This window comes from Pongo pygmaeus, chromosome 6 (genome assembly GCF_028885625.2).
Source record: "Pongo pygmaeus isolate AG05252 chromosome 6, NHGRI_mPonPyg2-v2.0_pri, whole genome shotgun sequence".
Lineage (NCBI taxonomy): Eukaryota > Metazoa > Chordata > Mammalia > Primates > Hominidae > Pongo > Pongo pygmaeus.
In genome coordinates, this window is record NC_072379.2 from 1,584,017 (window position 1) to 1,609,941 (window position 25,925).

The 25,925-nt window shown below is 52.9% G+C and overlaps 1 protein-coding gene and 1 long non-coding RNA gene across 2 annotated transcripts; one reads left to right on the forward strand and one right to left on the reverse strand.

Annotated features, from left to right (window-relative positions):
* Positions 1 to 5,961: 5,961 nt before the first annotated feature.
* PSMG3 (proteasome assembly chaperone 3) lies at positions 5,962 to 8,708 on the reverse strand. Its single transcript, XM_054496763.2, has 3 exons — positions 8,645 to 8,708; positions 7,768 to 8,004; positions 5,962 to 6,482 (listed from the first exon to the last, which is right to left on the reverse strand). Exons 2-3 carry the CDS (start codon positions 7,981 to 7,983, stop codon positions 6,330 to 6,332), a joined length of 369 nt encoding a protein of 122 aa, XP_054352738.1. The 5' UTR covers positions 7,984 to 8,004; positions 8,645 to 8,708; the 3' UTR covers positions 5,962 to 6,329.
* Positions 8,709 to 13,183: 4,475 nt separating this feature from the next.
* On the forward strand, positions 13,184 to 22,828 carry LOC134739839 (uncharacterized). Its single transcript, XR_010126875.1, has 4 exons — positions 13,184 to 13,509; positions 19,879 to 19,980; positions 21,520 to 21,631; positions 22,743 to 22,828. It is a non-coding gene; the product is annotated as an uncharacterized LOC134739839 (long non-coding RNA).
* Positions 22,829 to 25,925: the final 3,097 nt, after the last annotated feature.

The window sequence follows — 25,925 nt, forward strand, 5'->3', positions numbered from 1 at the left end:
TGCCCTCCTCAGCCTGGCACCCACCTTGCCAGTGAGCAACTCCCAGCCCAGCTTCGCGTCTTCAGGTGCCGGGGCTCGCGGCTTCGTGCAGCCTACTTCGGGGTGTTCTGGGGCCCACGAGAGCAGAGTCTTCATCAAAACATCCCCAGGTGTGTGCTTCTTTCATGCTTTTTTTTTTTGGAGACAGGGTCTCGCTGTGTCACCCAGGCTGGAGTACAGTGGCGTGATCTGGGTTCACTGCAACCTGCCTCCCTGGCTGAGACCATCCTCCCGCCTCGGCCTCCCAAAGTGTTGGGATTACAGGCGTGAGCCTCGCACCCAGCCTTATTTCTGAAGACGACTCTGAATCCCCAGAGCTCCGGTGCCTTTGGTCTTCTCACAGTTGTTTTGGAATTCATGAATCCTCTCTCTCTGCCCGAGACACCCCTCACCACACACAAGACGGGGTTTGTTGTTTTTCTCGCTGCGATGCCAAACTATAAAACCAGCGTGGCAGGGCGCCTCCATCTGCACATCATTCCAGCGTCTCTGGTTCATTCCCACCGGTCAGGCCCTCATTCCAGTCTTCCAGTCACTTACCGGGGCTCCTGTTCCAATTCCATTCCCAGGCGCTCAACAAGATAGCCGAGGCCAGCTCACTCCGCTGGTCCCCACGTGCCACTGTCTCCCTCCGCAGGTCATTTGTCATCATCCGTCCACGTGGGCCCAGGGCTCTGTCAACCCCCTGGAGAAGCCGCTTGAAACGACAGCCAAGAACAGGGCTCCCACTGGCTCTTCTTGACCTCCAAGGCCCCCAGATCCACTTAGAAAAAGGGGGTGGTGGGGAGGCTTGGGGAGATTCCCTCGCAGCTGAGCAGAAAACAGTGCTGGACGTCGCACTGTGTGGGCGCAAGGGCATTGCTTTAAAGAGTGAACACTGTCCACTCTCTCGGCCGCAGCGGCTGCCACAGGCCCCGTGTTCATCACTCACAGTGAGCCGTGAGTTTCTGGGAGCTGCGATTCCAGCTGGATCTCTGGGTAAAAACCACAGGCAGCTCGTCCTCCTAAAGGAGCAGCAATCCCCAAAGCAGATGGCCCTGCCTGCAACCACGGCCGGTTCCACAGAGCTCCTCGCTGGAGCTCGGGCTGCTCCTGAGTGATGAGGCTGGGAGCGGGCCCAGAAAGCAGAGGGCCAGGGCCCTTCCACAGCTGCTGCCATCTGATTTACAGCAGAGGAGCTAGCCAGATGGCGGAGGTGCTTAGCCTTCGTCTGTGTTGTTACCGGCTGCCGGGCGGCTGTGAAGGAGGACCTCAGGAGGGCACTGGGGGGGCCAGTCTCAATTATACGCCCGTTTCAGCACTGCCTTCAAGGCGGGTGGCTGCGGGACCCTGCACATGACATGCGGCAGAGCTGCGTGGACACCCCAGGAGCCTCCAGGCGACCTGCCCGCACCTCCTGAGCCTTAGCTTCTCCACAACCTACCTTTATTTTTTTATGAATTTCATTTTTTTCTTTATACGCTTTTTTAGATATAGAGATGGGGTTTCCCCATGTTGCCGAGGCTGGTCTCCAACTCCTGGGCTCAAGCAATCTGCCTGCCCCAGACTTCCAAAGTGCTGAGATTACAGGCACATGCCTCCATGCCTGGCTAACTTTTTGTACTTTTAGTAGAGACGGGGTTTCACCATGTTGGCCAGGCTGGTCTCAAACTCCTGGCCTCAGGTGATCTGCCTGCCTCAGCCTCCCAAAGTGCTGGGATTACAGGTGTGAGCCACTGCATCCGGCCTCCATGGCTTACCTTTGAAGGGCAGTCATGAGGGCCCAATTAGACAGGACAGGCCTCCCAGGCCTGGCTCTCAGGAGCCAATGCTCTCCCGAAAACAGTCCCGCACCAAAACAGCGCCACACCAGACCAGCAGGCATGGAGGCAAAGCCGACCTTGGCCTTGGCAAGAACCATTGCCCCGGTGCAGTTGTGGCGTGAAAGAAAAGGAAGCCATGGCCGGGCACAGTGGCTCACGTCTGTAATCTCAGCACTTTGGGAGGCTGAGACAGGCGGATCACCTGAGGTCAGGAGTTCGAGACCAACCTGAACAACACGATGAAACCCCATCTCTACTAAAAATAGGAAAATTAGCCAGGCATGGTGGCGGGCGCCTGTAATCCCAGCTACTCAGGAGGCTGAGGCAGAAGAATCACTTGAACCCGGGAGGCAGAGGTTGTAGTGAGCTGAGATCACGTCACGGCACTCCAGCCTGGGCGACAGAGCGAGACTCCGTCTCAAAAAAAAGGAAGCCATGAAGGAGAACCATGGGGGCCCCTGACTGGGGGATGGGGGTTCCAGGGCACCCTGCAGGGTGATTCCAGCTTCCCCATTCTCTGGGGTGTGGCCTGCTTCCGTGTAGGGAAAATGCGGGGAGCCACTCACGGGGTGAAGATTGAATGGGCGGCCCCGGTGGGAAGGGCAATCCCACGACCAGTGAGCAGGTCTACCATTACTGCTAAGGGACAGGTCAGGAAGCACAAGCCGCAGACCCGCATCCGGACTCACACTGGAGCCCCGTCCATGCCGTGTCCCCGCTGGTTAAATGAGCGAAGCTGTGGCTCTTCAACAAAGTTGTCTGGTTTTTATTGGTGGAGATAGGCATGTATTTAGACAGGCATGTATGTATTTAGATGGGATCTTGCTCTGTTGCCCAGGCTGGGCTCAAACTCCCAGGCTCAAGCGATCCTCCCCGTCTCAGCCTCCCGAGTAGCTGGGATTCCCGGCATGAGCCACCACACCCAGCAAAAACATCTGACTTTTAGACAAGCCTGAGTAATTATGGGCTAATACTGAATGGCGAGGCTTCTGCCTGGGCACCTGCTCTAAGATATTAACCTGTTGATGTCACACCCTGGCCCCCGGTTCAAGGCTGAGCCCTCGGCGAGCTGCCCCCAACAGATCCCCTTCCTCTGGCGGTGATCCTGAGCTGCCCCTGACAGATCCCCTTCCTCTGGCAGTGATCCTGAGCCGCCCCCGACAGGTCCCCTTCCTCTGGTGGTGATCCTGAGCTGCCCCCGACAGATCCCCTTCCTCTGGCAGTGATCCTGAGCTGCCCCCGACAGATCCCCTTCCTCTGGCAGTGATCCTGAGCCGCCCCCGACAGGTCCCCTTCCTCTGGTGGTGATCCTGAGCCGCCCCCGACAGGTCCCCTTCCTCTGGCGGTGATCCTGAGCCGCCCCCGACAGATCCCCTGAGCCGCCCCCGACAGGTCCCCTTCCTCTGGCGGTGATCCTGAGCCGCCCCCGACAGATCCCCTTCCTCTGGCAGTGATCCTGAGCCGCCCCCGACAGGTCCCCTTCCTCTGGCGGTGATCCTGAGCCGCCCCCGACAGGTCCCCTTCCTCTGGCGGTGATCCTGAGCCGCCCCCGACAGGTCCCCTTCCTCTGGCGGTGATCCTGAGCCGCCCCCGACAGGTCCCCTTCCTCTGGCGGTGATCCTGAGCCGCCCCCGACAGATCCCCTTCCTCTGGTGGTGATCCTGAGCCGCCCCCTGACAGATCCCCTTCCTCTGGCGGTGATCCTGAGTCCCCGCAGCCGTCCCGACAGATCCCCTTCCTCTGGCGGTGGCCGAGTCCCCACAGCCGTCCTGACACACGTGCTACCTGCTGGGGCCTCGCTCCTGTGCAGACAGTCCTCCCCTTTTCCTCCCATCGACTCCTTCGTGGCCCTTACAATTGTGGGCTCAGGTCCCCCAAGAGGCAGACACCAAATGGGGCTCAACATAGGATTTCATGAGGGGCTGAAGACCCCGATGCCAGCCTGCCTGAGGGAGGTTGGGTGGAAGCCCTGGGCCGGGAGTCCTATCTGCCGGGGATGGGTTTGCCTCAGTATCCCCTGGTGGCCCCCCCAAACGCAGACACTGGTGGGGGCAGCAGGCCCCTGCAAGGTGCCCTCAAGCATCAATGCTTCCTCCAGGAAGTCTGGCAGGATCCCCACGTGGGACTCCTCTGCTCTCTTCTCATGCTAAGATTGGCTGACAGCTGACTGGGCTGTGAACCCACAGGGGCAGGGACCATGGCTGTGGGTGACCCAGCAGGCACCATGGCACTGGGTGCTCAGCAGGTCCTCAATCTGCTGAAGGAGTGAGCCCTTGAAGAGTCAGTTTCCTTCTGTCCCATCTTTAGCAAACTCACCTTCCAAACTCCTTTGAAATCGGACCAGCATCTGAAACGGCCCCTCCCATCACCTGTCCTCGAGGGTTTCTAATAGCGAGAAAATTGGCCAGGTGTGGTGGCTCACACCTGGAATCCCAGCACTTTGGGAAGCTGAGGTGGGAGGATCACTTGAGTCCAGGAGTTCAAGACCTGCCTGGGCAATATAGCGAGACTCCCATCTCTACTAAAAATACAAAAACTAGGCGCTCCAGGCATGAGGCAAGCACCTGTAGTTCCAGCTACTTGAGTGGCTTAGCTGAGCATGGGAGGATCGCTTGAACCTGGGAGGTCAAGGCTGCAGTGAGCTGAGATTGCACCACTGCGCTCCAGCCTGGGCGACAGAGTGAGACCCTATCTCAAAAAAAAAGAAAGAAAGAAAAAGAAAATTGCAGGACTTCAGAAGCCATTAGAAATGAGTAGGGGTTAGGCTGGGTGCGGTGGCTTACACCTGTAATCCCAGCACTTTGGGAGGCTGAGGAGGGTGGATCATTTGAGGTCAGGAGTTCCAGACCAGCCTGAACAATATGGTGAAACCCCATTTCTACTAAAAAATACAAAAAATTAGCCAAACGTGGTGGTGCACGCCTGCAGTCCCAGCCACTCGGGAGGCTGAGACTCATTTGAACCCAAGAGGCAAAGGTTGCAGTGAGCTGAGAGTGTACCACTGCGCTCCAGCCTGGGCAACAGAACGAGACTCTGCCTTAAAAAAAAAAAAAAAAAAAAAAGAAACAAGCAGGGGTTCAGAAAGGGGTAATAGGTGTGACAATTTAAAAAAAAAAGAAGAAGAAAAAGGAAAGAAGTAAGCAGGACGTGTGCCTGTGATCCTAGCACTTTTGGAGGCTGAGGTGGCAGGATCACTTGAGGCCAGGAGTTCTGAGACCAGCCTGGGCAACACAGAGACCAGTCTCCATTAAAAAAAAAAAAAGGGGGAATATTCTTTTCTAATTTCACACACACCCTATGCCCGTTTGTTTACAGGTACCTAAGGCAGTAAACCCCCAACTCCCTGGAAGGGCCCGCTGGGCACTCACTCCGCTCCAGAGCCTCGCCTGGTTTCTGCTTCGGGATCCCGTCACCCAACCCAGCTCTCCAGTTGCCACTGTTTCTCGCGAGACTGTCAGAGTGAAGGGGTCCAAAGCTCTGAATTCCAGCCTCAGAAATTCCAACCGGGCATGATCAGCGAAGCTTCCCTCGCAGCGGCTGGAGGGACAGCCAGGCAGGGCCCAGGCTGCCACTTGTCAGGGCCGTAAATGCCACCCTGAGGCCAATGCCTGCCAACACTGCTCCCCGAAAGACTAAGTCCTGCGGCCTCAGCACAGAAGGACCCCCGCCTACCCCACACAGAGGTCACGTTCAGCCACACCCCAGCTGCCTACCAGTGAACGCTGGCGACCCACCCCACAGTGCCCTGCCCTGCCGTGCTCCTGCCTCCTGACCTCTGCACACGCTGCTCCCTTGACAGAAGCGTCCCCCCTCCCTTGCTATTCAGGATTCAGAGGCCAGCGTCTGTCCCCAGCTGCAGCACAGTAACGGGCAAACACAGTAAGATAGTAAGAGATGTCCGCTGATGGCCACCAGCTTCCCAGCAGGCTCAGAGAAGTTACTGGAGGAGGAGCTGGGTGACAGCGTGCACAGGCCCAAGCCTGGGATCCACCCAGTCCCTGGGAACTACGTCCCTCTGTGTTTCTGCCCAACAAGCTTCCCTTCCACATGAAGCCCATGAAACTGAACTCATGCTGTGCGGCTGCAATGTCTCGCTACTGTTAAGGAGGACGGTGAAGTATTTTGGGATACACATTCGCTTTTAATAAAAAAGAAATTTCCTCCTACAATTGATCCTGCACATGGTGGGGGGCCATGAGCCACGCCTGCTGACTCATTCCTCCAACTCTCAAACACAAGCAACGATTCAGGTCCTGGTGAGAGCCATTCACGACTCCTCTGGGACCCGTTCCACCCTCCCCGCCATGCACAGATGATCTTAGTAACCAGAGTAAGAGTCTGCCTGAGACACGAATATTTTTTCCTGGCTCCAAGGGCTAGTGCCAAAATTCCTCCCTCCACCGGGGAGGGAGGCGAGACTTGAGTCCCTGAGTGGGTGTCTGGGTGTTCACGTGTCCTGCTGAGCAGCGCGAGGCGGCTGCCTCCAGGTCACCACACCTGGCACACCCGGATCACCTCCCTCAGCGCCTTCAGCCCTTCTATGCTTTTGTCCTTCACGGCCACGGCAAGGAGCACTGCTCTGTTTCCAGCTTCTTGAGACACAAACGCTACCAGGTTCTTTGCAAAGACATGGATGAGAGGCTGGTGAAAGGAAGGAGAAGAAACCATTTTAACTGCAAGAAATCTGTTTTTTTCTTCAATGCTTTCATGAAGTATCCCTTAGGAACCCAGGCAGGCTTCCCACACCACCATTAACCACCACATAAGTCCATGCAAGCGTGACTCAGAGTTCTGGCAGCACTCAGAACACTCCAGTCACGGGCACACTGCTAAAGACGCGTCACTCCATTCATTTTCCCAGCGCCTTCCGCAGCCCCGCCTCTTCTGGCTGTCTCTCATCTAAAAGAACCCAGGAAAGAGAAGCCTGCAGAGGCGAGTGCTGTCGAATCTCACGTGTGATCTCCGCAGAGCACAGCACAGCCAGCCGCCTGCTCACGTAATGTACCATGGCAGGGGAGGCGGCTCGAATGACAAAACTGCTACTTCTGCTTGTCTGCTGGATAAAATGCCTGCGGGCTGGACAAATATCCACTGAGGGCAAGCAGGGCGCCTTGAGACCCACAAATGCCCGGAAAATGCTATCGCTGTAGGGGGATTTGTCCGCCAGCTGCCCCATGTCCTTACTGACAAACCACAGCCACTGATATTGACAAATCACAGCCACTGAAGAGGTTTATGCTCCTCCCTGGGGGTCCCTTCCTGACCACCTTATTATTATTATTATTATTATTAGAGACAGAGCCTTGCTCTCTCACCCAGGCTGGAGTGCAGTGGCACAATCATGGCTCACTGCAGCTTCAACCACCAGGGCTCAAGCGATCCTCCCACCTCAGCCTCCCAAGTAGCTGGGACTACATGCACACACCACTAGGCCCAGCTAATTTTTTCTTTTCTTTTCTTTTCTTTTAGACCAAGTCTCTATCTGTTACCCAGGCTGGAGTGCTGTGGCGCGATCTTAGCTCACTGCAACCTCGGCCTCTCGGGTTCAAGCGATTCTTGTGCCTCAGCCTCCTGAGTAGCTGAGATTACAGGCATGTGCCACCACACCCAGCTAGTTTTTATATTTTTAGTAGAAATGCGGTTTCACCATGTTGGCCAGGCTGGTCTGGAACTCCTGACCTTAAGTGATCTGCCCACCTCTGACTCCCAAAGTGCTGGGATTACAGGTGTGAGCCACTGCACCCAGCCTCTCTCTCTCTATATATATTTTTTGTAGGCACTTGTTTTTTTGTAGTGACTTGTGTGTGTGTTGTTGTGTTGCCCAGGCTGGTTTCAAACTCCTGGCCTCAAGCGATCTGCCCGCCTAGGCCTCTGAAAGTGCTAGGGTTACAGGCGTGAGCCACGGTTCCCGGCCAATCCACTTTACCTCATCCTGCCCCAGAAGGACTTTTGTGGTGAGCACAGGCTTGCTGACGTCACTGGCTAGGCTGCTGGGCTCCAGGGAGACCAGGGTGCCCATCTTCCCGAACTGGGTTACCACCACCAGGATGTGACTGCTGAAGGCCGTGCACACCACCTGGGTGGGGACCCCGCACACCACCTCCGTCTTCTGTTTCGATATCACCAACGGCGTGTCTTCCATGGCGGGGCTCTTCAGTGGCAGCTTTAATTTAGGTTAAAAAGAAAGGGGAAAAAAAGGAGTCAATCAAACAGTACAGCCTTGGGGCTCCCAAAAAAGTAGCACCGGGCATTGAAACGGAAACGCAAGGAGACCCATTCAAAAGAAGGGGCCAGGCGTGGTGGCTCATGCCTGTCATCCCAGCACTTTGGGAGGCCGAGACAGGACGATCGCTTGAGGCCAGGAGTTCGAGACCAGCCTGGCCAACATAGCGAGACCCCCATCTCTACCAAAAAAAAAAAAAATTAAAAATCAGCCGGGCGCGCCTGTGGTCCCAGTTACTCAGGAGGCTGAGGCGGGAGGACCGCTTCAGCCCGGGAGGTCGAAGCTGCGGTGAGCCGTGATCACACCACTGCACTCCAGCCCGGGCGGCAGAGCGAGACCCCGTCCTTAAAAAAATAAAACACAAGTAGGAGCGGGGCCGCCCGTAGAGACCGCGCCTGGGTTAGGGGATCGACTTGCACGTTCACACTGCCAGGCCGGGCAGTGGCTTCCCGCCCCTCGGTCTTGCCGCCGCCCCGGCCCTGCAGCCGCGGGCCCGGGACCCCTACGACACGCGATGCCAAAGCCGGCCGGCTACGGGGGACACAGCCGCCCGGGGAAGCCCGCGGGTACCCGCGCTCACCAAGCCGGCGCCGCGCCCGGAAGTGGCTCTGCGTGCGCCCCGCGGGCCCGCCCCGTCCGCAGGTTCCGTCCACCTTCCGGAAGTCAGGGCCACAGCGCTTCTGGTCCCCGAGACGTGGGGCTCCCGGGCTTCTGAGCGGCTCGGGTTCCGCGCTGCCGGTAGGGCTTCGGGGCTCCTTAGAGCCGGACCCTGTTTTTTTAGGAAAGGGCGCTGCGACCACCCCCGTCCCGGGCCTCAGCCCCTCTGCTGCAGACCCTCGGGATCGTCGCTGGTAGGAGCTCTGTCCCCCGTGTCTGTGTCCAGGACCCCCGAAGCGCCGCGCCTAGGAACCCCCTAGCGCTGGGAGCCCGGCCCTGCTCGACCACGGGCTTTGGGCTGGAGGCATCATCGTCGCCACAGCGAACGCTTATTTGGCACCGAGTGTGCGCCAGGCATCGTTCTAAGCGCTTTATACCCATAACTGTTTTCATCTCAGCCACCTGGTTCAGTAGAAGCCTTTCATCCGCGTTTTACAGACGTGTGCAGGTGCAGAGAGCTCAGCCAGGCTCAGGCGGCTGGCGGGCTGGGGTGGGCTCCGAACCCCGTCCCTTGGGCGCTCCGTGACACGAAGCCCCGGCCAAGGCCAAGACGGGGGCCAGCCCCACCCTGAAGCGGCATGAGTTCTGGTTCCTCCCAGGGACCCCCTCACTCCCTACTGCTCACCCGCAGTTTCTCCAAGCTGGAAGGTTTTTTGTTTTGTTTTGTTTGAGACGGAGTCTTGCTGTGTCACCCAGGCTGGAGTGCAGTGGCGCGATCTCGGCTCACTGCAACCTCCGCCTCCTGGGTTCAAGCATTTCTCCTGCCTCAGCCTTCTGTGTAGCTGGGATTACAGGCGTGCGCCACCAGGCCCGGCTAACTTTTTTTATTTTTATTTTTAGTAGAGATGGGGTTGTACCATGTCGGTCAGGCTGGTCTTGAACTCGTGACCTCAGGTGATCCGCCTTCCTCGGCTTCCCAAAGTGCTGGGATTACAGGCGTGAGCCACCGCGCCCCGCTGCTGGAAGTTTTATTGGCAGGGTCGGACATCTTTAGCAGAGGCTGAAAGTGATTGGAGCGTCCAGAGCCTTCCTCGGGGTGGGGGGTTTAACACCCCTTCAGAACCCCACCCTCAGAGGCTGTACTGTCGTTTCCTGACAACCATGTCAAGGCCGTATTTTCTGTCTATATTACCGGAAAGGGGTCCCGATCCAGACCCCAAGAGAGAATTGAGGGCGAGTCCACAAAGTGAAAGCAAGTTTACTAGAAAAGTAAAAGAATTGAGGCAGGAAAATAGGGTCTGGAGGCAAGAAACACTTCAGCTATGACAGGAAATACCCTCTCCATGGGGTGTACACTGAGTAAATGATTTTGTAACTTTACTTCATCCTCTTTATTTTACATAGGGCGTACACCAAGTAACCAGTAGAAACCCCTAGAGGGTATTTAAACCCCCACAAGTTCTGTAATGGGGCCCTGAGCCCCTATGCTTCGGCCGCCCCCACGCCATGGAGTGTACTTTCATTTTCAAAAAATCTCTACTTTTGTTGCTTCATTCTTTTCTTGCTTTGTGCATTTTTTTTTTTTTTTTTTTTGAGACGGAGTCTCACTCTGTGGTCCAGGCTGGAGTGCAGTGGCATGATCTTGGCTCACTGCAACCTCTGTCTCCCGTGTTCAAGCAATTCTCCTGCCTCAGCCTCCTGAGTAGCTGAGATTACAGACGTGCGTCACCATGCCCGGCTAACTTTTGTATTTTTAGTAGAGATGGGGTTTCGCCATGTTGGCCAGGCTGGTCTTGAACTCCTGATCTCAGGTGATCTGCCCACCTCAGCCTCCCAAAGTGCTGGGATTATAGGTGTGAGCCACTGTGCCCGGTGGCTTTGTGCATTTTGTCCAATTCTTTGTTCAGGATGCCAAGAACCTGGACACCCTCCACCAGTAACAGAATAAAGAATGGCTACTCCATAGGCAGAACAGCATGGGCTGCTGGTTGCCCATTTTTGTGGTTATTTCTTGATGATATGCTAAACAAGGGGTGGATTATTCGTGCCTCACCTTTTTAAACCCTTTAGGGTAACGTCGTGGCGTTGCTATGGCATTTGTAAACTGTCACGGTGGGAGTGTAGCAGTCGGGACGACCAGAGGTCACGCTCATCGCCATGTTGGTTTTGGTCAGCTTCTTTACTGCAAACTGTTTTAACAGTAAGGTCTTTATGACCTGTAGCTTGTGCCGACCTCTTATCTCATCCTGTGACGCAGAATGCCTTAACTGTCTGGGAATGCAGCCCAGCAGATCTCAGCCTCATTTTACCCAGCCCCTATTCAAGATGGAGTTGCTCTGGTTCAAACACCTCTGACATTTACACCACTGAAGCCCCAAGGAAGATCTTGACTCCCTCTTCTCACCATTTGATGACTTCGTATCCAATCCAAGTCAAGTCAAATGAAGCATGCTCCTTCCAATGATGATTTCTGGAGGCCTAAAATAAAAAGCATGCATACAGAAAATGATCAAAATAGACATAAATCAAGGGGAAATTCATTTTTGAGCATTCTTGCAGCCAGTACACAAAAGGAGAGATGATGAGTTTCGTGGTTCTAATACTCAAAAAACAGGAAGCATATCAACTTCTCAGGAAAGTCTAAGTTTCTGTCAGCTCTAAATTTAAACACACATCCACCCACACATACCCCACAAGCAAATTGCCAGTGGATTGCTTTGCCATCTGAAATCTTCAAAAGGTTCACTCGCTTTTATTCACCTGTTTGTGTATTTTCCCTCTCTGTAGGCAAATAGATAGAAGAAATCTGATCCTGTCCTCTCAAAGAAAACCCTCTGAAGTAAACTTATCACCTTTAAAAAAGGGATGTTGAAGAACAAGATGGATTTTTGTTATTGTTGTTGTCATTTTTTGAGACGGAGTCTCACTCTTGTTGCCCAGGCTGGAATGCAGTGGTGCGATCTCAGCTCACTGCAACCTCCGCCTCCCAGGCTTAAGCGATTCGCCTGCCTCAGCCTCACGAGTAGCTAGGATTATAGGTACCTGCCACCACGCCCGGCTAATTTTTGTATTTTTAGTAGAGACCAGGTTTCGCTATGTTGGCCAGGCTGGTCTCGATCTCGTGACCTCAGGTGATCTGCCCGCCTCGGCCTCCCAAAGTGCTGGGATTACAGACGTGAGCCACCGCACCCAGCCTGGATGTTGTTTTGATGACACTGTTCAGCACATATGTGAGGGATCGCTTGGTTGGTTTGGGTCTAGAGCTAAGATAAAGACAATAGGAAAGAAATGAGAGGTGGAAGGTTGTCCTAGGCTCAGGTGGTCCAGGGACTTTCTGGCAGCCTGAATGGATGCCCGGGCGGAATGTATATATCTAGAAGAATGGAAGAGGACCTCATTGCATGCCATTGACTGTTCTCCAGTACTCAAGGGTAAAGGAAGTGGAAAGAAAGACTCACTCAGTGCATTCACATAAAATGGGAATCTAATAGTAATGGTGCCAATCGTGGGGCAAAGAGTTTGAGGAGTTATTTTGAAAAATGAAAAAAAAGCAAAGTATCTTAAATTTGTCTTATATTCAGTACATTGTCGGTGATAAATGCCATGGTGTGTCCATTTGTAGAACCAACAAAGAGTCAAGTGCCGATTTGGTAGGATTGTAATTTTTCTGACAAATTGTATGATCGCTACACACGTTATCCTTCCCATTGTGTGATTTTCCCAGCTCCAGGATGAAGAGGATTGGATTTACAAAAATGAGTAAGGGCACCTTCAATTTCCCCATGAGTCTCTCTCTCTTTTTTTTTTTTTTTTTTTAGACAGAATTTCACTGTGTCACTAGGCTGGAGTGCAGTGGTGAGATCTCGGCTCATTGCAACCTCCACCCCCCAGGTTCAAGCAATTCTCCTGCCTCAGCCTCCCGAGTAGCTGGGATTACAGGCGCCCATCACCATGCCCGGCTAATTTTTGCATTTTTAGTAGAGACGAGGTTTCACCATGTTGGCCAGGATGGTCTTGATCTCTTGACCTCGCGATCTGCCTGCCTTGGCCTTCCAAAGTGCTGGGATTACAGGCGTGAGCCACCGCGCCTGGCCGTGTCTCTCTTCATCATTTGATAGTCACACCCTTTCTTGTTGAAGGGCCATCCAGCCATCAGCCATGGGCATGGCCTCACTCTCAGCCACCTGACTGTGTGGCTTTGCCAGGGCCTCCCATGCTGACCCACGGCTTTGGTCTCCATCTGAGCATCCCTGGCATCCCATTTGTGGGCTTCCTGAAACCGTTTTTAGTTTGTTTGTTTTTTTGTTTTGAGATGGAGTTTTGCTCTTGTTGCCCAAGCTGGAGTGTAATAGCTCAATCTCAGCTCACTACAACCTCCGCCTCCCAGGTTCAAACGATTCTCCTGCCTCAGCCTCCCAAGTAGCTGGGATTACAGGCATGTGCCACCACGCCCGGCTAATTTTGTATTTTTAGTAGAGGTGGAGTCTCTCTATGTTGGCTGGGCTGGTCACGAACTCCTGACCTCGGGTGATCCGCCCACCTCGGCCTCCCAAAGTGTTGGGATTACAGGCGTGAGCCGCCGCGCCTGGCCTAGATTCCTGAAACCTTACGCCTCTTAGAAGGTAGATGGTTTGGCTTTGCAGCTGATCTGCTTTGTACTTCCACAGCCTCACGACACGCTCTCCCATCCTCTCAACAGGAAAGATTCTGGAGCTCGGCCGAGAGGGATGTGTGAGTGGAGACCAGTGAAGTAACAGTTTTTGTGTTACGATGATTTCTGTTTTCCTCTGCTGCCCTGTAATGACAGGAACTCGGATAGTCTGGTCTTCAGACCAGGAGGACTCCCAGGTATGGCAAATCTTAGATTAGGTAAAATTTTAGGCATGAGAATCAACCTCCTTGGCTGTTAATTTTGAGCAACTCGCCTCAGTTTCTTAGCTTAAAAATGAAGATGAAAAATGAGGGTGCCTGTCTCTTGGGATTTAGAGGGGCAGCCCACGCGCAGCAGCAATTCACTGGAACATCATACGTTCATTATTTTATCTCTTTTTTTGAGATGGAGTTTCGCTCTTGTTGCCCAGGCTGGAGTGCAGTGGCGCTATTTGCAGCTCACCGCAACCTCCACTTCCTGGGTTCAAGCGATTCTCCTGCCTCAGACTCCCGAGTAGCTGGGATTACAGGCATGTGCCACCACACCTGGCTAATTTTGTATTTTTCGTAGAGACGGGGTTTCTCCATGTTGGTCAGGCTGGTCTGGAACTCCCAACCTCAGGTGATCCACCCACCTCAGCCTCCCAAAGTGTTGGGATTACAGGCGTGAGTCACTGCACCTGGCCTATTTTATCTATTAATTTATTTATTTTGGAGACAGGGTCTCACTCTGTTACCCAGGCTGGAGTGCAGTGGCATGATCATGGCTCACTGCAGCTTCAGCCTCCCAGGCTCAAGCAATCCCCCTGCCTCAGTAGCTGAGACTATAGGCACACACCACCATGCCCAGCTAATTTTTGTGTTTTTAGTAGATATGACGTTTTGCCATATTACCCAGACTCAGAATATCAAAAATGTAGCTGTTACATTTATGATTAACCAGCTGTTCTCCCAATCCTTAGATAAACAGACCTTGCTGCTCTAGACCTGATGAGGACCAGCTTGAGTGCAAATGGACCATATGGCTGGGACGTCCTGGGCCTGGCAGGGCTCTTTACAAGCTGCTGGAGTGGTGACTATCAGGCCCTGCACAGGGCCCCCAGGGGCTGCCTGAATGGCCATTTTTTTTTTTTTTTTTGGGACAGAGTCTTGCTCTGTTGCCCAGACTGGAGTGCAGTGATGAGATCTCAGCTCACTGCAACCTCCACCCTCCTGGGTTCAAGCAATTCCCCTGCCTCAGCCTTCTGAGTAGCTGAGACTACAGGCTTGCGCCACCATGCCCAGCTAATTTTTTTATTTTTATTTTTAGTAGAGATGGGGTTTCACCATGTTGGCTAGGATGATCTTGATCTCCTGACCTCGTGATCCACCCCCTTCGGCCTCCCAAAGTACTGGGATTACAGGTGTGAGCCACTACGCCCGGCTTTTTTTTGTTTTTTTTTTTTTTTTTGAGACAGAGTCTTGCTCTGTCGCCCAAGCAAGCTGGAGTGCAGTGATGTGATCTCAGCTCACAGCAACCTCCATCTTCCCAGGTTCAAGCAATTCTCCTGCCTCAGCCTTCTGAGTAGCTAGGATTACAGGCGTGTATTACCATGCCCAGCTAATTTTTGTATTTTTAGTAGAGACGGAGTTTCACCATGTTGGCCAGGATGGTCTTGATCTCCTGACCTCGTCATCTGCCCACCTCGACCTCCCAAAGTGCTGGGATTTCAGGCGCGAGCCACCATGTCTGGCCGTGGCCATCTTGTCCACGCAATATCCCCTCAAAGTTTTTCTGTGGTGCACTCGTGGGTGGAATCATCTTACTACAGAAATGATCATTATTCTCACTTCTCTCAGCCAGCCTTTTGAGAGGAGCTGGTTAGCAGACAGTTGGAGAAGACATTTGTGATACAGGCCAGTGACACAGACATTAGACATAGATATTTTATTCTATTTAGGCTATGGAGGTTTTGGAATGAATGAGGGAAGGGTAGGAGACAGAAACCCGTGTCCAGTTGTCTTCTGCTCCTGCAGGGGGACTGATGGGCTCATCCAAGTGGAAGGAGCCTGGGCTGAAAGGATTTCTCTTTCTGGCTTTTTTTTTTTTTTTTGAGATGGGGTCTTGCTCTGTCGCCCAGGCTGAAGTGCAGTGGCATGATCTGGGCTCACTGCAACCTCCGCCTCCCAGGTTCAAGTGATTCTCCTGCCTCAGCGTCCCGAGTAGCTGGGATTACAGGTGTGAGCCACCACACCCGGCTTATTTTTGTATTTTTAGTAGAGAAGGGGTTTCACTATGTTGGCCAGGCTGGTCTCAAACTCCTGACCTCAAGTGATCCGCCTGCCTCAGCCTCCCACAGTGCTGGGATTACAGGCGTGAGGCACCGCGCCTGGCCTCTTTACTCTGTAATTGTGCTGGCCTCATGCTCAGATGGGCTGTCCGTGGGTTATGGTGAAATTGTCTCTCCTGGCCTAGTTACCTCTCCATAGCTTCTCTTGCTCAATAATTCCAGAAGTCCCAGGATTGACTCTCCTTAGACCAGTCTGGGTCACATGCTGGTCCCTGAACCAATCACTATTCAAAAACTAAATTAATGTAGAGCTGGGCGCAGTGTCTCATGCCTGTAATCCCAGCGCTTTGGGAGGCCAAGGCAAGAGAATCGCCTGAACCCAGGAGTTTGGGATCAGCCTGGGCATCACAGGGAGTTCTCATCTCTACAAAAAATTTAGAAATTAGGCATGGCGGTGTGTGTCTGTGGCCCCAGCTACTTGGGAGGCTGAGGTGGGAGGATCGCTTGAGGCCAGGAGGTCAAGTCTGCGGTGAGCCGAGACCGTGCCACTGTACTCCAGCCTGGGAGACAGAGAGAGACCGTGTCTCAAAAAAAAAATAAAATAAAAGACAATAAACGAATGAATGTAAAAGCAACTTCCCATGCTTTTGGGAGTTAAAAAAAATACTTCAATTACATAATATAATGGGGGTTTCTAAATATTCGAATATTTTTCCCTCCCCCATCTCCTAGAAACCATGATTCTAATTCTTTTTTTTTTGAGATGGAGGCTAGCTCTGTCGCCCAGGCTGGAGTGCAGTGGTGCAATCTTGGCTCACTGCAAGCTCTGCCTCCCGGGTTCAAGTGGTTCTCCTGCCTCAGCCTCCTGAGCCACCATGCCTGGCTAATTTTTGTATTTTTGTAGAGACGGGGTTTCACCATGGTGGCCAGGCTGGTCTTGAACTCCTCACGTCAGGTGATCCATCCTCCTTGGCCTCCCAAGTGCTGGGATGACAGGCGTGGGCCACCGTGCGCGGCCACGATTCCACTTCTTGACCCTGCGGATTTGTCTGTTCTGGAAATTGTCTGTAAATGGAACATCCACTGTGTGGCCATTTGTGTCTGGCTCTCTTCACTGAGCGCAACGGCGAGGTTTGTTCCTGCTGTGGCCTGTGTCGAGTGCTTTATTCCTTTTGGAGAAACCGATTCCTGCTTGCTGAATAGTTGGGAGGAGTCGATGACATCCCCTTTCCAGCAGGGCCCAGTGCAGGACATGCATGTTAGAGGTGCTCAGTGAAGCTTCCTTCCCTTCATGGGTCACGGGGACCCACTGGTCGTAACAGATGAATAGACACCCACTGTGGTCAATGGTTCTGAGCTCTCTGCACTCCCAGGCTTTTGCAAGAAGCAGAAAGACTAGACATAGCAATGAAGCCAACCTACACTTCCCGAATTCCCCTTGACGGGCCTGGCAAATGTCAAAACAGCCTCTTTGCCACAGTTCTGGCTCCCGAGATGGGCTGTGATGGTGTAGAGGTTGGACACTGCCAGGCGTGGTGGTTCACACTTAATCCCAGAGCTTTGGGAGGCCGAGGTGAGAGGATCACTTGAGGCCAGGAGTTAGAGACCAGCCTGGGCAACACAGCAAGACCCCGTCTCTACCAAACATAAAAATAAAATCAGTGAGCATGGTAGTGGGCATCTGTGGTCCCAGCTACTCAGGAGGCTGAGGTGGGAGGATCTCTTGAGCCCAGGAGGTCAAGGCTGCAGTGAGCCGTGATCACACCATTGCACTCCAGCCTGAGTGATACAGATAGACTCTATCTCAAACAAACAAACAAATAAAAACAAAGAACCTGGATATTGACTTGGAGAAGCAGACACACAATGTCCCTGCAGAGGAGGTGAGGTCAGGGCCAGGAGGGATGACTGTGGGCAGGCTTCACTGCTGGGCTATAGATCTTTTTCTTTTTCTTTTCTTTTCTTTTCTTTTTTTTTTTTTTTTTCTGAGATAGAGTTTCACTCTTGTTGCCCAGGCTGGAGTGCAATGGCGCAATCTCGGCTTACCACAACCTCCGCCTCCCAGGTTCAAGCGATTCTCCTACCTTAGCCTCCTGAGTAGCTGGGATTACAGGCACCCGCCACCACTCCTGGCTAATTTTTGTATTTTTATTAGAGACGATGTTTCGCCATGTTGGCCAGGCTGGTCTCAAACTCCTGACCTCAGGTGATCTGCCCGCCTCGGCCTCTGAAAGTGCTGGGATTACAGGCATGAGCCACCATGCCCGGCCTTTTTCTTTTTCTTTTTTTTTTTTGAGACAGGGTCTTGCTCTGTCACCCAGGCTGGAGTGCAGTGACACAATCATAGCTCACTGCAGCCTCAACCTCCCAGGCTCAAGCAACCCTCCCACCTCAGCCCCCTGGGTAGCAGCAACTACAGGTGCATGCCACCACATCCATCTCATTTAAAAAATATTTTTTGTAGAGATAAGGTCTCACTATGTCACCCAGGCTGCCCTCAAACTCCTGGGCTCAAGCAATCCCCCCACCTCAGCCTCCCAAATTGCTGGGATTACAGGCATGGGCCATTGTGGCCAGCCAAGATCTTCCTCCACGCTGGCAGACCTGCAGCCGAGGCCTGGGAGACTGCGTGCCCCAGGGACTCCGGCTTTTCCATCGGCCTCATCACTGCCTTCGCTGTGCCCCCAGCTGGGTATGACAATCTTGTGGTCTTGCTGTGTGCCTGTAGAGTTGCTGTTGGCAGCAACCTGCAAGCTACGGTTGCAAAGACACTTGAATAAATAGCAGCACAGAAATGTAAATGATTCCAGTGAGAGCATTCCACGAGGCAGAGATGACCTTTAGTACCCAGGTATCTGGAAAGACATAATGAACCCTTATTTTTTTTTCTAAACTTTGATAGTCCAAGTGGAGGGTGGGGGGAGGCATGATTTAAGAAGCATCTGCTGCTACAGTTTTTGGAGAAAAAAAAGATTCAATCTGCAATTGAAAATTACATATATTTTATCACAAGACCAAAACCCAGGGTCGTCTATGTAAAATTCAAATTTTTCCCAAAGGAAATTAAAGAATCCTATTAAAAAACAAATCCAGTTTATAAGGATCCAGGGAGAGACTCATCTAGAAAGGAAATAAAAGCTCTCTTCGGGGAGTATTTAAAGATAGCTTGGAGCCAGGCGCGGTGACTCTTACCTGTCATCCCAGCACTTTGGGAAGCCGAGCTGGGAGGATCACTTGAGCCCAGGAGTTTGAGACCAGTCTGGGCAACATAGGGAGACCCCCATCTCTACAAAAATGTTTAAAAATTAGCTGAGTGTGGTGGCATACACGTATAGTTCCAGCTACTCAGGAGGCTGAGGCAGGAGGATTGCTTGAACCCAGGAGGTCAAGGCTGCAGTGAGCTATGATGGTGCCACTGCACTCCAGCCTGGGCAACAGGTGACACCCTGTCTCCAAAAAAAAATTAAAACAGAGACCAGTGGCGTTTCTTGCTGGGTATAGTCTCAGCTCCGCCAGGGCTGTGAGTGCTGTGTGGCCCAGGGATGCCTTGAGCTTTGGAGTTTTGTTCTTTTTTGCTTTTTTTTTTGTTTTTTGAGACGGAGTCTCGCTCTGTTGCCAGGCTGGAGTGCAGTGGTGCGATCTTGGCTCACTGCAACCTCCGCCTCCTGGGTTCAAGAGATTCTCCTGCCTCAGCCTCCTGAGTAGCTGGGATTACAGGTGCCCTCCACTGCGCCCGGCTAATTTTTGTATTTTTAGTAGAGACGGGGTTTCGCCTTGTTGGCCAGGATGGTCTCGACCTCCTGACCTCAGGTGATCCATCTGCTTCGGCCTCCCAAAGGGCTGGGATGACAGGCGTGAGCCACGGAGCCCAGCTGAGCTTCGGAGTTTTGTGAACTGAAGTATTTCGTTTAACACCACACAGTAAACACAAAGTAAACCCACTGTTGCTGGGCCGCCTTCCTTCGTGGCGCAGAATTGAGAGTCAAGCACGTCGCTTTCTTTTCCGCCAAACTTAGCCAAGCTCCGGTCTTACAATCTTTTTGTTCCTAGCATGAGGCTTTCTGTCTTTGTTGCAAATATTGAAATCTGCCACGTCACCTCTTGCACTATTTGTTTAGTTCTTGAAGAAATGAAACTTTAATCCACATACAATTTCTAAAAGCCTTTATTTCAATATTTTAAGAAGTTATTTCCCTTGGCAAAGAAGCCGCCCCGTTGCCCGGTGTGGAGCTCAATGACAAAGTTCATCAGCCTGAGTGGAAGCTCATTCATTATTGCTGCGTTTTTGCTCTTCCAGGAGAGAATGGAGAGCCAGCATGCTGTGTGTCACGGTCCCTGGATGAACGTTTGTGGAACTGGATTGAATTAAACAAGACGTGCAAAGCAAGTGGTTCACGAGGTAGTGTGGGGATGTAGGGCTGGGGACTGACCCGGGAAGCAGGACACGGCCCAAGCCCTGCCTCGGCCTCACCTCTAACTGGCTGATGACCTTGGATGATTCCCTTCCCATCCTGGGCCTCTGTTTTCTCATCTGTAAAATGGGCAGATTGGCAATGTGGCCACCAGGTCTGTACTTCTGTGATTGCTGTGTTTCCTGGGGGGTTCCTATCTGCTCTTAAGACTCTTGAACTGGAGTGGGGATGGGGGACCAAGGAGGAAGGGGTGGCCCGGTGGTCCTGTTTGTGGAAGGTAGAGACAGACCTGGAGTTGATTTTGTATAAGGAGAGAGGGAGTGTGGTGGGGTGGGAAGGTGGGAAGGGCCACACTGCCCGAAGGTCCTGTCTGTGTCTGTGGGTGAGTCTAGAGGCCTGACTGCATGGCGGGCCGGAACAGGCAGACTGGACACAGCACAAGCACTTTCTGAACACCAGAACTTTCCGAGGCCTTCCATGGCAGGTGGGGAGAGCCCTGTCCCAGAGGAACAGAGCCCTGGGCCTGTGGAGCTTTGCATCAGAGATTTCTGCATTTGGGAGGCTGCACTCAGACCGTGAAAGGCTTTTGTAAACCCAAACGGCTGTCATTCTGTAAGTGAAGGTACAACTGATAGCCACAGGGGATACTGCTAAATGCAACTCTGACAGCTAACAAAAAACAGAACGCAGATTCAAACTAAAGATAAGGCTGGGCGTGGTGGCCCATGCCTGCAGACCTAGCTACTTGGGAGGCTGAGTTGGGAGGATCACTTGAAGCCAGGAGTTTGAGGCCACCCTGGGCAACATAGCAAGACCCTGTCTCTACAAAAAATAAATAAATCAGCTGGGCGTGGTGAGATGCACCTGTAATCCCAGCTACTTGGGAGGCTGAGGTAAGAGGATCGCTTAAGCCCAGGGGTCTGAGGCTGCAGCGAGCTATGATCATGCCACTGCACTCCAGCCTGGGTGACAGGAAAGTAAAGGAATAAAAGGGTGGCTACTCTGCAGGCAGAGCTTCCCTGGGTGCTGCTGACTGGGTATTGTTAGGGTTATTTCTTGATCATATGCTATACAAAGGGCTGGATTATTCATGCGTTTTCTGGGAAAGAGGTGAGGAATTCCAAGAACTGAGGCTTCCTCCCCTTTTTAGACCATGTAGGGTAACTTTCGGTTGTTGCCATGGCGTTTGTAGACTCATGGCACTGGTGGAAGTGTCTTTTCACATGTTAATGGATTATAATTAGCATGTAATGAGCAGTGAGGACGACCAGAGGTCGCTTTCCTCGCCATCTTGGATTTGGTGGGTTTCGGCCGGCTTCTCTACCACACTCTGTTTTATCAGCGGGGTCTTTGTGACCTGTGTCTTCTGAAACCAGTCCTGCTACCTCCTATCTCAGAGTCATGTGGTGTGTAGCCTTTCCTGATTGGCTTCTCCCACTGAGGATACTGATTCAGCCATGTTGTTGCCCACATCAGTAATTAATCTCTCTCTTTTTTTTTTTTTTTTTTTTTGCTGCATGGTGTAGTCTATTGTCTGGATGCACCACCGTTTCTTTATCCATTCTCCTACTGAAGACATTTGGGTTATATCCAGCTTGGTCCACTATGAATAAAGCCACCATTGACCTTCATGTACAGGTGTTTGTAGAACATGAATGTTCACTTCTCTTGGGAAATACTTGGGAATGGGATTGCTAAGTAGCATGGCAGATACGTGCTTAATTGTAGAAGCTTCCTAGCTGCTCTCCAAAGTGTGTGCACCACTGTACCTTCCCTCTAGCAGTGCAGGCACGTCTCAGTTGCTCTGTATTCCTGCCAAACAGGCATCTGTCCATCCATCCACCCATCCATCCATCCGCTCATCCATCCATCCATCCATCCATTCATCCATCCACTCACCCATGCATTCAGTCATCTATCCATCCATTCAACCATCTATCCATCCACCCACCCATCCATCTGCTCATCCATCCATCCATCCATCCATCCACCTGTCCATTCATCCATCCACTCACCCATGCATTCACTCATCTATCCATCCATTCACCCATCTATCCATCCACCCACCCATCCATCCGCTCATCCATCCATCCATCCATCCATCCACCCGTCCATTCATCCATCCATCCACTCACCCATCCAACCGCTCATCCATTCGTGTATTCACTCATCCACTCATTCATCCATCCACTCATCCATTCATGTATTCACTAATCCACTCATTCATCCATTTACTCACCCATGTATTCACTCATCCATCCATCCACCCACCCATCCATCCACTCATCCATCCATCCATCCGTAAGAGAAATGTTTGCTTGGTCATTCACTCGATGAGCATTTTCTGCTGGAAGCTGGTCCAAGGCCCCCACTACCACCCCCATGAAGATATAAGACAGACAATAAACAAATGCCTGCAGGTCAAGGCAGAGCCAGGAAAAGCAGAAATGACCCCACTGCCAACAAGTGGAACAGGAAGTAATTTCAAAGAAATTTGAAAGGAAGGAGAAAATGCTCCCCTACGAAGACAGCTGTAAAAAAGAATGAGATGGGCCCATAAGCAAAGACCTCCTGGAAATACAGGACCTCCTGCCTGGTGGAGAAGGCCAGCAGTGATGCCGTGTCACCAAGGTCGACTGGGGTGGTGGGGCAGAATTAGGTGGGACTTCCAGCTTTCAACGTCCACACGTATTCTATTTGAAGTTTTTATAGTTGACATTTTTGTTGTTTTTTGTTTTGTTTTCCACAGGGTCTTGCTCTGTCGCCAAGTCTGGAGTGCAGTGGCAAGATCTCTGCTCACTGCAGCCTTGAACTCTCAGGCTCAAGAAATCTTCCCGCCTCAGCCTCCCAAAGTGCTGGGATTACAGGTGTGAGCCACTGCGCCCGGCTATAGCTAACATTTTATTTTTACAACCAAAAAAGAAATAAAAAGGGAAAATAAGGAAAAATACTTGCAGTAGTTGTAGCCAGGGAGGTTAGCGTTGGACAGACACACCCGTGATCCCCAGGTGCACCCCGGGAGGGGATTTGAGCGGGGTCCTGGCGGGAATGAGGGCGGGAAGGAGGAGCGACTGGACTGTCTCCAGCCACTGGGAAGCGGCGTCGGGAGGGCATGTGTTTCCAGTGAACGCCTCTGGGGGGCAGCAGAGGCCACAGAACGCTCCTGTGCAGCGCTGGGGCTGGGCTGGGGCTGGGTCCGGGGTTGGAGAGGGGCTGGGCTGGGGCTGGGTCCGGGGTTGGGGAGGGGGCTGGGCTGGGGCTGGGTCCGGGGTTGGGGAGGGGGCTGGGCTGGGGCTGGGGCTGGGTCCGGGGTTGGGGAGGGGCTGGGCTGGGGCTGGGTCCGGGGTTGGGGAGGGGGCTGGGCTGGGGCTGGATCCGGGGTTGGGGAGGGGGCTGGGCTGGGGCTGGATCCGGGGTTGGGGAGGGGGCTGGGCTGGGGCTGGGTCCGGGGTTGGGGAGGGGCTGGGTTGGGGCTGGGTCCGGGGTTGGGGAGGCGCTGGGCTGGGGCTGGGTCCGGGGTTGGGGAGGGGGCTGGGCTGGGGCTGGGTCCGGGGTTGGGGAGGGGGCTGGGCTGGGGCGGGTCCAGGGTTGGGGAGGGGTTGGGCTGGGGCTGGGTCCGGGGTTGGGGAGGGGCTGGGCTGGGGCTGGGTCCGGGGTTGGGGAGGGTCGGAGATGTCTTATTCTCCTCACTCCCTGCTTGGGGGAGGGAGGTCCTCCTCCTCCTCTCAGAAATTATGCATCTTCCTAGGAGGCCAGGAGCCAGATCATCCCTCTATCTCTCTCTGTCTCTTTCTCTGTGTCTCTGTCCCTCTCAGTCTGTCTCTGTTTCTGTCTCAGTCTGTTTCTCTTTGTCTGACAGTCCATCTGTCTGTTTCTGTCTGTCTGGGTCTTTCTCTTCTCGTTCTCTGCCTTCCTCTCTGTCTGTCTGTCTGTGTGCCACTCTCTGTCTCTTTCCTCTCTCGGTCTCTTTTTCTTTCTCTGTCTGTCCATCTGCCTGTCTGTCTGTCTCCATGTGTCTATTTGTCTGTCTGTCTCTGCATCTCTGTCTGTGTCTGTCTCTGTCTCTCTTTCTCTTGGTCTGTCTGTCTGTCTCTGTCTCTCTCATTTCTGTCTCTCTTGGTCTGTCTCTTTCTCTTTCTCAGCCTGTCTGTCTGTCTCTGCATCTCTGTTTGTGTCTGTCTCTGTCTCTTTCTCCATCTGTCTGTCTGCCTGTCTCCTTCTGTCTCCCATGGGCTGTCTGTCTCTGTCTCTCTGTCCGTCTCTGTCTCTCTGGTTTCTGTCTCTCTTGGCCTGTCTCTTTCTCTGCCAGCCTGCCTGTCTGTGTGTGTCTGTCTGTCTCCTTCTCTCACAGTCTGTCTCTATTTGTTTCTCCGTCTGTCTGTCTACCTGTTTCTTTCTGTCTCCCTTGGTCTGTCTCTGTCTCTGTCTCCTTTTCTCTCTCTCTCTCTCTCTGTCTCCTTTTCTCTCTCTCTCTCTCTGTCTTTCTCTTATCTGGGTCCCTCTCTCCCCATCCAGTCACCTAATGACAAAGCACTTTGTCTTTGGAAGGTGTTGGCATCTGTAATTGACGTCACAGGCACCTGCTGAGCCTGACCCCGTGCTGGCTCTGCAGAGGTAGCCAGGACACAGGCCCAGCCCACAGTCCTCTGGGGAGACGGGCCAGGCACACGCAGGTAGAGGATTATAAATCAGACAAGGACGTGACTGTTCAGAATCTGGCCCGGGGAGTCAGAAGCTGGAATAGACTGTCAAGGCCATAACAGAAGCGCAGGGCATGTGTGTGCTGGTGCCGGGTCCTCTGCAGTTGCTGTTATTGGGCCTCAGTCTCAGCTTTGACCTTCCTGGTAGCCCTAGAGAAAAGGGAAACAAGACCGGGCAGCCAGGTTCCTGACTCACTGTCCTAGGCAAGGAGCCTACCGGCTGCTCCGCGAAAGCGACGCGTTCTGAGCTGCTCACAGCCCTGCGGCTCTGTCCGGGGCTTTCTGAGGGTCTCTCTGGTGTCAGGGCAGTGCATGGGCACTCTCTGTCCAGCACATGTGTGGCACGCTCACGCTTTTCCCCTGGGACATAGCTCCAACGGACAGGGCGTTAGGATAGGGGGTGGCCCAGGGACCCTGCCTCCCCCAGGGCCAGGTCTAGGGGCTCCTGGCTGGGATGGTGTTTTATTTTCTTCTATTTTTAACTTAAAAAATGACGATATAAGCACTGGGTATGGTGGCTCACACCTGGAATCTCAACACTTTGGGAAGTCAAGGGGGGCAGATTGCTTGAGCCTAGGAGATCAATACCAGCCTGGGCAACATTGCAAGACCCTGTCTCTACAAAAAATTTAAAAATTAGCCTGGTGTGGTGGCGTGCTCCTGTGGTCCCAGCTACTAGGGAGGCCGAGGCATGAGAATCGCTTGGGCCCAGGAGGTCGAGGCTGCAGTGAGCTATGATTGCACCGCTGCACCCCAGCCTAGGTGACAGAGCCAGACAGACTGTGTCTCTTAAAAAAAAAAAAAAAAAAGTTTACTTTGCATACAGTAAAATGCACCCCTTTCGTGTTTTGTTCTATGGGTTTTGACAAATGCAGACCATCTTATAGCCATGACCATGATTGAGACCAGCCTGGCCAACATGGTGAAACCTCATCTCTACTAAAAATACAAAAATTAGCTGGGCGTAGTGGCGGGCACCTGTAATCCCAGCTACTCAGGAGGCTGAGTCATGAGAATCGCTTGAACCTGGGAGGCGGAAGTTGCAGTGAGCCAAGATTGCACCACCGCACTCCAGCCTGGGTGACAGAGTGAGACTCTGTCGCAAAACAAAAACAAACAAAAACCCCAAACCAACGACGTCCTCCCCCAATCCCCTCACCATCTTTTGCCGTCAGCCCTCTGCCCGCTGAAGCCCTGACCGGCTCCCTGCCTTGTCTCCAGAATGTCGCCCA